Source organism: Eublepharis macularius, chromosome 7 (genome assembly GCF_028583425.1).
Source record: "Eublepharis macularius isolate TG4126 chromosome 7, MPM_Emac_v1.0, whole genome shotgun sequence".
In the NCBI taxonomy this organism is placed as follows: Eukaryota; Metazoa; Chordata; class Lepidosauria; order Squamata; family Eublepharidae; genus Eublepharis; species Eublepharis macularius.
The window spans coordinates 38,851,722-38,862,645 of NC_072796.1; the positions used below are offsets into that span (position 1 = coordinate 38,851,722).

At 41.0% G+C, this 10,924-nt stretch overlaps 1 protein-coding gene across 2 annotated transcripts; it reads left to right on the top strand.

Moving 5' to 3' along the window:
* Positions 1-1,543: 1,543 nt before the first annotated feature.
* On the top strand, positions 1,544-9,743 carry LOC129333001 (transmembrane protein 14C-like). 2 transcript variants are annotated; one of them, XM_054984285.1, is made up of 5 exons: positions 1,544-1,640; positions 3,131-3,207; positions 5,115-5,216; positions 6,642-6,729; positions 8,111-9,743. In XM_054984285.1, exons 2-5 carry the CDS (start codon positions 3,132-3,134, stop codon positions 8,166-8,168), a joined length of 324 nt encoding a protein of 107 aa, XP_054840260.1. In that variant the 5' UTR covers positions 1,544-1,640; position 3,131; the 3' UTR covers positions 8,169-9,743. The 2 variants fall into 2 exon arrangements, with proteins under 2 accessions (XP_054840260.1, XP_054840261.1); XM_054984286.1 differs by lacking the exon at positions 1,544-1,640 and adding an exon at positions 1,673-1,891.
* Positions 9,744-10,924: the final 1,181 nt, after the last annotated feature.

The following is a 10,924-nucleotide window of genomic DNA, read 5'->3' on the forward strand; positions in this document are numbered from 1 at the left end:
TTCACCTCTCTGCGCAAGGGTAATTTTAAAAGACAGAGCCTGCAGAGATTGCTCCTCAGAAGGCATGTTAAATTCATCTTTGCCTCCCCAAAGGCTCTCTCAATTTCACCTCCCCTGTCCCTAGAAGTTGCTGTTCTTACCAAGTATAGAAGTTTCAGTATAACACAGCTTTTGTATTTTTTGCTCATGACAAGAAGGTATTTGCTGCTGAATTTTTCCCTATAAAATCTGTGTTGAAACTTGATTCAAGTAGTTCACCCTCACAAAGGAAGGAACTCCAGCAGCAACTGAATGTTTTTAATAATAAACTTACAAGTCTTACTTTTTCCATAATTATCTTGTTGGAGTTTCCCTTAACAATACAATACAGACCAAACAGCTATTGAATGCAGCCTGTCTTATCCATCCCTGAAGCCAGGTCCAAAATCTGGATCTAGAGATAACTAGTTTGTAACTTTCTGGACATGTAACAATGGCGAAAGTCTAGTAAGGGCCTGCTGCAGCAATGTATGTCTCTAGAGCCAAACGTGGCTGTTTAAAAAACGAAAATGAAATGTGCGAGTTAAGGTTTATATTAGGCAAGAGATGCTAGCGAAGAATCTGGGTGTGAAGGAAAATTCAGGAAATGATTTTTGTGGGACCAGAGGGCTTCTTAGAGATAGTTTACAGCAGGGGTCCCAACCTCCGGGCTGCGGACTGGTACCGGTCCGTGGCCTGTTAGCAACCAGGCCGCATAGGAGGTGAGTGGTGGGCATCTAGTTGCAGGAAAACAAGCTCAGGGCTCCCACTGATTCTGCATTGTGGTGAGTTGTATAATTATTTCATTATATATTATAGTGTAATAATAGAAATAAAGTGCACAATTGTATCATCCCGAATCCATTCCTCACCCCCGCCCCCCGCCCCGCCCCTGGTCTGTGGAAAAATTGTCTTCCACAAAACTGGTCCCTTGTACCAAAAAGGTTGGGGACCGCTGGTTTACAGGATGGGAACCAATATAGATCGCTGCTGGTAATGCAAGAGCAAACCATGCACAAATGTATGCAGGTGCACTAAAGTTGTGTATATTCATTCTTTATTGCGTCGCTTCCTAATGAAAGGCTTGCAACAACCGGTGTTTGGATATGAGAAACTTTATAGATTAGTCGATGTGTCAATCATCAGTACTGTTTTGTTTCATAGTTACAACTAGGCGAACAAATTACATAGCTGTTTGTTGATTGCTTGCTCAGAATTTTGGATCTTTTTGAATTATGAACGGTCGCTGACCCCTAGATTATAAAATTGCAAAGCAAAACGGCATTAAAAAACACCTCTTTTAAAACTTCTCAGAATCGAAAAAAAAGGGTGATATTTTTAAGCGAGATGTCTAAAAATCTTACGGTTTGGGGATTTAAATGGTTTGGGGCTCGTGAAAACTTCCAGGAAAATTTATTCTAAAGTTTGACGTCACCTCTTCTAGAAAACTCTGGGCAATGCGTTGCTCCGCCGCGGTATCGCAACATGCCAGAGCTTCCTTTGTCACGTGACGGAGTCCCTTTGTAGTTCTTCCTCCACGTTCGGGAGGCTTCGCTATTGGAAGGCCGGGCTTAGCGGCGTCGTTCTCTGTGCGCCGCGAACGTTCCACTGGCTGGTGCAGAGTAAGTAATTGCATAACGGGAGAAGCCTGCCCGTTGCTGAAAGGCCATTTCCGTAACCCTTTTTTCCCCCTTTCTCAAAAATATCTGAAAACATAGACTGCACATGATGCTGCCCAGCGAGCAAACTCTGCATTGGATGTTTGGTGCACGGATATAAAGTTTAGCCATAAAGGAGAGAGGGATTGGTAGTGCTGCGGGACCGCTACTGTTTAAGTAGCCGTTTTCTCCGTGCACAAGGAAGCATTCACAGGGTTAGTAAAATACTTGAATGAGGTCTTTTTAGAATCTGGCCGAGTTCATCTCACCAACATGTGCTTGCAGTGTGGTATGTGAACTTTTGAGTTACACAGAACTGCTCCTTATCCTGGATGTTCAGTTTTGTTTTTAATCTCCCAAGAGGAATTTTTTTTGAAAGAGAGATCAATCCTATTGCATGGCTGATGAATGAAAACGTTTGGATCACCCTGAATAACAACTGTGCAATTCATTTAATGAATGGATAGAACAGGAGTCCAGCAGCACCTTAAAGATTAAATAAAAATTACTGCGGCGTGTTTGATGGAAAAAGCTCTAACTTGTGAACGCTTGCGTTGCGCTATATTTTGTTAGTCGTTAAGGTGCCGCTGGACTCCTGTATTATTTTGCGGTTACAGACTAGCATAGTTGCCCCCCTGGGATTATAATTCCTGTCATGATGCTATTTATTGTATAAAATAAGCATTTGGCTCTTTTTACAGTTTGGTTTGAAGTTAAAGAGTGTGTTTATTTCATTTTATGTTGCATCCTTTCTTCAGGAGCTCGTAGTGTTTTATTTTCACAACAGCCCTGTGAGAGAGATTGCTGACTTGTTCAAGGGTAGTTCTGAAGAATGATGTCTGCTTGTTTTTACTTTCATCTGTTTCTCCCCGAGGTACTTCAATAAAACATGTAATAAGTTGAATGCTGAAAAAGAAGTACACTTCTTCCTGGGAGATGCTTACTATTTTCCTCATAGGTATATAATGGAAAGTGACAAAATAACATATATGTACACAAAACTCATCAGTCAATCTGAGGCTAAGCTAAGCTTTCTGTTTAAAGTAGATGTTAGCTTCAAAACATCAAATGTGACAAAAATCAGATGTGACAATTTTGTTGAGCACAGTCAAAATAAGCTAAAAGAGAACTCAAAACGAACAAGAATATGCTGGCTTGTAAATAGCTGCCTGGCCTACGCAGTGAGTAAAAACTGCCCTTAGGCAACCAGGGGATATGAGTTGTAAAAGGGGGCATCATAGAAACTATAGGGGTTGTCCTGTATAATTTAGCCCAGGAGCTGGAGCAATCCTAAACACATCTACTCACATATAAGTACGATGTTATTTAGTGGGGCTAACTCTCAGGGAAATACTTTTAGGAATACAGCCTTGGTTTTCAACCAAGGGGATGTTGTATCAGCAATTTTTGATTATTAAAAAATTGTAATTAGGAATATCTTGTTTATATTCAAGAATGGCAGTGGACTGGATTGGCTATAGCTATGCAGTTTTGGTGGCCTCTGGTGGAATAATTGGCTATGCGAAAGCAGGTATGCTACTGATTAATCATCTTTTTTCTCCCCTCTGTCTCTCTTTTTAATGAGGACTGAAATGGAAACCTTTCTTGTAAAAAAGAAAATAACTGTCAATATGTATATAGATATAAACTGCCTTTATTACTTCTTGCTGTAAGATGCTGATTCACTGTCACAACGAATGGACTGTCTTCCATTTGAAGATGTGCTTTAACATGATAAACTTACAAGTTACTATCGGTTCCTGCGTACTGATATTTGGTTGCTACACCCTGCTTTTGGTCTAGTGTAAATAACATTGCTAGTCCCTATCTTTCCGACAATGTGGAGCTGCTGGATCACACATTAGGGTCTCTGTGCAGATGTGCCCCAGGGGTCAGGGATGACAGCTCGCACAGAGAACCTGGCATGTAACTTGGCGAATCTGCAGATACAGCTGCAGCCATACTGTTTCCAAGACTGTAATGAAGCAACCTTCCTCTATTAACACTGATTGAGAGAACTACCTGTATATATCCTAGGGTTGCCAACTCTGGCTTGAGAAATTTCTGGAGATTCGGGATTGCATTCTGGTGAAATGAGAGAGCTCAGTGGAGATGTGATTTTGTAGAGTCTTCCCTCTGAAGATGTCATTTCCTACCTGGAACCTGTTCTCTCTAGTAGGGAGATCAGCTGTAATTCTAGGAGAATTCCAGGCCCCACCTGGGGGATGGCAACCCTGCCTGTCACACATGAAATACTTTTCAGTCTGCTAAAAATTCCCACACACTAGATCCATACATCTAGTAATGCTTTTGTTTATGTTTGTGGAGAAAAATAACTGCATTTTCCCACCCAATAAGATTTTTTCCTCTTTCTACAAATGAATAATTTAGCATGAAAAGAACTGGCATTAGCAGTGATGGAGATCAAAATATTGCAAGGGGGGAAAACATTTTAAAGCACACATACTTCTCTGACCTTGCATGTAGGAGTCCCATTAACCTCAAAGGAAAATCTGTATATAGATTTACAATAACACTTTCATGTTGTGGGGGCTCCCATGTGAGCCTCTTGAAGCACTTTAGGAAGGGAAAATGCTGGCTGGACACTTGTCCCTTGAGAATAAGTGTCAAGAAGGATCCTGTTTGGTAGTGGAGGAGATACACCCAAGAGGACAGTTTGGAGTTTATTGTGTCCTTCATCTGAACTTCTCTATCTGGCACTTGCCTATGATTAGAGTACAAGCAGAACAATAGAAAGGGAGGGAAACAGGATTTCAAGGCCTTTCAAGAAGAAAGGAACTTGCTCCTTTGAATCCTAGTACTGGCATTTACTTACAAGGTCATTATGTAGAGCATTTATTATGAAAATGACCAATAGTTTTGCATCAGTCCTATGGTGTAGCAGGAATATGGGGCTAAGTAGTCAGCATTCGGTACCTTTAACTATGCCCGATGCTTCCAGTCCTGTTAAGTTTGACCTGCAGATGGAATAGGCAGCAGTAGCTGCAGATAATTGAGTGCCCCCTTAAGCCTACTTAATGGGACCATTGCACAGTAACCAAAGGTGACAATGCTTTCTAAGTTCAATGTGCAGGTAACCTCTCTGTGTATAAACTGATAATGGGACTAGAAGCAGTTTTCTGAGGCCACCTTCCTAATGTAGTGCAGGATTATTCTCTACACTAATAAGATACTGAAGACTTAAAAGACACCAAAGCAATTGATAATTTTACCCCTCATTTATTAGAGCTTTAAATTGGGTATGGTGGCAAAATTAAAAAGTCACAGAGAGCAAGTATCCTATAGTGAAATACACTGAAATCTTAAAAGCCACAATTAAAGCTTTGTCATCAGTTTGTCTATGAACATGTTGTCTGTTAATTCAGTGCATCTATCCAGTGTATGCCTTCTGTTTAATAAATATTTTGTTTATTCAAGGCAGTGTTCCATCTTTAGCTGCAGGACTTCTCTTTGGTGGGTTAGCTGGACTAGGTGCTTACCAACTCTCTCAAGACCCAAAGAAAATTTGGATATCCCTGAGTAAGTGTGCCTTGAAAATGTGCATGCATGGAACAGATAAGAATCTTATTACTATGTTTTGAATGCCTCTATTGTTTATATTTGTTTTAACTGTTAGCCTCCTTGGTGGCCTTGATTAGTCAGAAAGGTGGCATACAATTAATAAATATCAGGTGCACCTCATATGTCCTCAAATGGAAGCTCTTATTGAGGGAAGAGTTCTGGAGTCCGCACAACAAATGAGTGGCTGTTGGATTTTTACTATGCGATATTAAAAACAGTTGTAACATGGACAGCTAACCTGACTTGGGTGTGAGAGGCTTTGTGCCTCTATTTATAAAAATTAGTCAGGATTCCAAGCAAGAAGGCCAGGCTGGTGTTACCCTTCAGATTAGAAATATGTTTGGGGCCTCTGCGGCCTCTTGCAATCCAGGCTTGTGTGTGTTGCTCACTGCTTCACACAGCGGGCAGTGAGTTGTGAGGAACTAGAGAATGCAACACTAAATTTACTCTCCTCAGCGAATGTCAGCTTATTTTGGGTGGGTGCTTTCCCTAGTATAAGGGTCCCTAACATGGTGCCTGTGGGCATTATGGTGCCTATTGACACTTATCCTGGCACCACCAAGTGTTTTTAGAAAGTGGGCAGGACCATTGGGGATTTTGCCCTTATGGTATAACCGTTAGAGTTATACATAACATCACTCTCTGACATTTTGTGCTTATGCTCACCTCAGTGTGTCAGAATTCCAAAGGTGACCAAAGGCTCAAAAAGGTTGGGGCCCCCTGCCCTAGGATGTTTCCCATGTTCTCATTTATACACTATCAGAGAGAGAGAGAGAGAAAGAAAGAAAGAAATGTAAGAAGCTGCTATTTAGACAGGCCTAAGAATGTGTTCTAGAAGTTGAATTCAGATTCCTGATGGTATCCCAATAACTCTTCCAAGCGTGATGCCTTCAGTTTTCTCAGAAGTTAGATGCAAAATAGAAGTGAAATTGTATGAAAGCTGTAGTTAGGATGGTGTTTTTCAGAAAGAAACTTTTTAGAATTTGTCTTTCATACACATAATTTTTTAAAAGATGGGTTAAAACATTTTAAAGAATAGTTCAGTTGAAAAAGATTGTTAAGTGATTTGAAATGTTCACAGGGGTCGCATTTCTGACCCCTCCTTCCTTCCTTCCTTCCTTCCTTCCTTCCTTCCTTCCTTCCTTCCTTCCTTCCTTCCTTCCTTCCTTCCTTCCTTCCTTCCTTCCTTTCTTTCTTTCTTTCTTTCTTTCTTTCTTTCTTTCTTTCTTTCTTTCTTTCTTTCTTTCTTTCTTTCTTTCTTTCTTTCTTTCTTTCTTTCAGGAAAATAGTAATCTTCATATTTGATAGTAATCTTCTCTGCAATTTCCATTCTCTCAAAACACCCGGCAGCTAATCCTGTCTTGGCTTTTATCTTTCAACTAGTTACTTCTGGAACTTTAGCTGGCATTATGGGCATGCGGTTCTACAACTCAGGAAAATTCATGCCTGCAGGATTGATTGCTGGTGTCAGGTATTATGTTGCATGTTTTGTGCTTCTCATATTTTCAGGTGAAACCCTAGGCACCACCTACTTGGGAGTAAATGAGGCTTCTATATAGACAGTTACAATTTTGCTTTTTGAAAATTGCATTTTGATCATTTATATGAATAACGTTTGGATTAGTGATCTTGTAGTATATGAGATTTTGTATTAAATAATATTAGGTTTGCTTTGCTCATTCCTTTGTCTTTGAAGTCTGAGGTGCCAGGGCCACCTCCCAAAATGTTCTCCTTTCCTCTTTAGCATCTTTGCTCATGAAAAAACTGTTTCCTAGCATAACTCCCCGCCCCGTTTGAATCTTCAGCCACTCAGCTGCTTTGTAGGATCAGCCCATAGTCATATTCTTGCACAATACAAGGTGGCTTAGTCAGTGGGACAGAGGAGGACATGGAGTGTTTTAGCACTGTTGAAGTGTGAGGCAAGTATTTATTGTGGTATGGGTCATCTGAACTAACAGAGATGGTATGTGACCATTTTGTTTGTGATTGGAATGAGCCAGGAATCCTTGGGCTCATGTGTACTTTTACTTTTCCCCTTTCCCTCCTCATTTCATCCTCACAATTATCTGTGAGGCTGAGTGGCTGACCAAAGGTTATTCAGTTTGCTTTGTGGCTTGGGAAGTGTGACGATTGTGGCTTCGATCCTACTATTAGCAAGTTTTCTGCCTCAATCATCTCAGTTTAGTCTTCTGTGAAACCTGAAATTGTGCCTGCATGAAACAGTGGGCACCCAGGAATACTATGGGTGTTGACATGGCTGGGGGGGGAGGTCTGGCAAAAGTTTGCCCTCTCCCTTATTTGTGAATGGAAGTACCTTTAGAATGGAAGGTTAGGATCCAAGCCTGTCATGACACCTGATTTGGAAGAAATGTCAAAATTGTTTTAGATCAAGATGGGTAGCCGTGTTAGACTGTCTGTAGCAGTAGAAAAGAGTAAGAGTCCAATAGCACCTATAAGACTAACAAAATTGGTGGTAGGGTATGAGCTTTCATGAGCCACAGCTCACTATCTGAAGAAGAGAGCTGTGGCTCACAAAAGCTCATTATGTTTTGTTCAGTTGCTCACCAACCAATTCTAAATTGGTTGAATCCTGGTTTGTAGCCAACAGAACAAACCATAAGTTGTCGCTGTACCAGATTGGTCTGTCAAGCCAGATTTGTTTGTTCAGCCTCTATATTGTACGTGAGAGAGGACAGTGAGGAGAGGATGTATGTGAGCCTGAGGAGTTTGTGACTCATTCCTGACACACATGAACTGAGATTTGCTTGTGACGTTTGAATGCAGTTGATATGTAGGAGGTTGCTTTGTACTTTCCTGGTAAGGCCATGAACTGATGCCCTTTTTCTTTAAAGCTTGCTGATGGTTGGGAGGCTGGGACTGAAGATGTATGAAAAACCACACGAGGGATGAGTGAACGAGCCGTGAGACTTGAGATGCAGATAAAAAGACTGTGCACCAGACTGAATGTACTATGCCAGAGACTGAGAGAGAGCACCAACCAAACTTTAATGGCCTAATTTAAAAACAAATAGTGGGAGGAACTGAGAGTCTCTTATGCAAGAATATTTTTTCAATATTGTAGGAGCGTCAGCTATTTGTAGTATAGACTTTGGTATAGAAATTAATTTTGGTACCTCTGAGAGCATCCGCCCCCCCCTTCCTCTTCCCCCAACGAAAATATAATATCTTGGATCCCCAGGCGCATTTCCATGCATGGAAGTTCCTTCCACTGATTCCCTCCAGGGAATGCTACTGCTGGGGAACAGAGGGCCCCTTGAACAGTATTTCAGGGAGCATTTTGAGCTACAGTGGAAAGGGGCAAGAACGTCATGCTGTAGAGATGAGACAGAAATCCTTCTGTCCATGAAAATGCACCAGTAGATGCTCCCATTATGCATAATTGGAAAGATTGAGGCAAGTCATTTGCTTAATTAGAAACAAAATAAATTTGAGTCTGTGTAAATGGAATAATTGCTGGTTTTATCTGCTCTGTCATCAGGGAAGTGGCAGAGCACAGGATCCCTCTGTGGGTTTCCTGACCACTCCTGCTCCTGGTTCCAGTGCTTTAAGTAGGGCTGCCAACAACCTGGAGGGGAAAAATATGTCCTGTTTCCTTAATAGAGTCTTTATGGGATGTTATTTACCAGGTGATGTTTTTCACCTCCATGCCATAAGAAGCTTCACTTGACCATTTCCACACATTTAGCCTCCATTAAAAGGATAGATCTTTTTTTCCTCTAGGCTCTTGGCAACCCTAGAATTATATGAGAAGGACTCTTTAACCCCTATGATGATGTGAACTCAGAGCCAAGCTACAAGTGACGCCTGGCACAGGTTGTACACTGGTCAGCTTCCCTCAAGTTTTGATGGGAAATGTAGGCGTCCTGGTCTTGCAGCTGTAATGGAGAGCCGAGCTGTAAAACCAGGATGCCTACATTTCCCATCAAAACTTGAGGGAAGCTGACAACTGTCCAACCTGTGTAAGGCGTCATTTGTAGCTTGGCTCTTACTGTGGCAACTTAGCACAGCCAAGACACCAGGAGTGGATTTATAAAGGCAGATGAGACAAAGCTGGTGAGAAGAGGAGGGATCGAGATCTGTCTGGCTAGGTTCTGGATGACCTCTCAGCTACAGCACAAGGCAGATGCCCAGAATAGTTACGAAGGAGGCTGTCCACATTTGAATTTGATACAAGCCTTCATCTGTGAACCCTTTTCTGTAGAACATGAGAATGTTTTTCTTACAAGAATGCTTTTTGCTTAATATATGGAGATATAATTCTGGCTGTCAATATTATGTGGAAGTCCAAAACATTTTGATTAGTTTAGTACACGCCTGTATTCTTCTTTGCAAAGCAGCTTTTTTCCTAATGTATTGTATGATATTATAATACAGTCCTTGATCATGTATCCATGTCTTTTTTAAAAAAATAAAAGAATGAAGAAAATATTCAATTAATATATTCTTTTTCTTGCAGTATTAAAAGCACATTATAAAAAAAAACCCTCTTGTGTGGTTTATTTAAAGAGAGTCCATAGCAAGACCTAAGAACCAATGGTGCATGGTGTGGAAAAAACAGCATTAAAAATTTGTAGCAACTTACAGCTCAAAATTTGCTTAGCAATCTGTAGAGAGCCTGTGGTGTATAAGGTTATATCACATGCAGAGCACTTGATGGCCTTGGAATATCATATCTCTGGGACCGCCTCTCCTCCTATGCTCCACCGTGACAGCTTTTCTCTTTCGAGCAGGGTCTTCTGCCATATTGCAAATGGGCAAGATCAACAACTGCCCATATACATGCTTTCTCTGTTGTGGCCCCCACCTTATGGAATGACTTCCTGACAAAGTCATGAAGGCATTTCTCAAACTGCAAAATTGATTTATTCAGGAGGGCATTCTTACACAGGTAAAAGGGCTATACTGTAACAAATGGTTCAGAAAGCTACGTTAAGGGGGGGGGATGTAGACTGTGCCACTGAGTATAGTACATACATGCTATCTGTTGTATATTTTTCCTACTATAGTTTCTGCATCATTTAACATATCATATTAATAGTCTTTGTTTCAGCTTTATCTCAGATTTCTGCTTGGTTTCAGATTTCGGCAATTCTAATCCTATTACTTATTTTTATTTGTTTATTTTATTTATGTCATTTATATTGCTTATTGGATGTCCCATCCTGTTGATTACATCGACTTATGTTGTGTAATCTGTCTCGAGTCTCAGAAAGGTAGATTGTAAATACGTACATAAAAAATAGCTTCCTGAAGAAAAAAGACCTGTCCCTTTAAAAAAGGCTTAATGGGATGTTATTTATCAGGTAATGTTCCCCGACTCAAGGCTGACTCAGCCTTCCATCCTTCCAAGGTCAGTAAAATGAGTACCCAGTTTCCTGGTGTTAGATGTAGATGACTGGGGAAGGCAATGACAAAACCACCCCGTAAAAAGTCTGCCAAGAAAACATCGTGATGCGACGTCCCCCCCATGGGTCAGTAATGACTCGGTGCTTGCGCAGGGGACTACCTTTACCTAATGTTGATTACCTCCATGTCATGAAAAGCAGCTTCCCATTTGCACACATTAACGCTATACTAAGAACACTTTTCTCCAGGCCTATTTGTAACCTTGGTGATATAGTGGGAGTTAATCTAAGGCTGGGGAG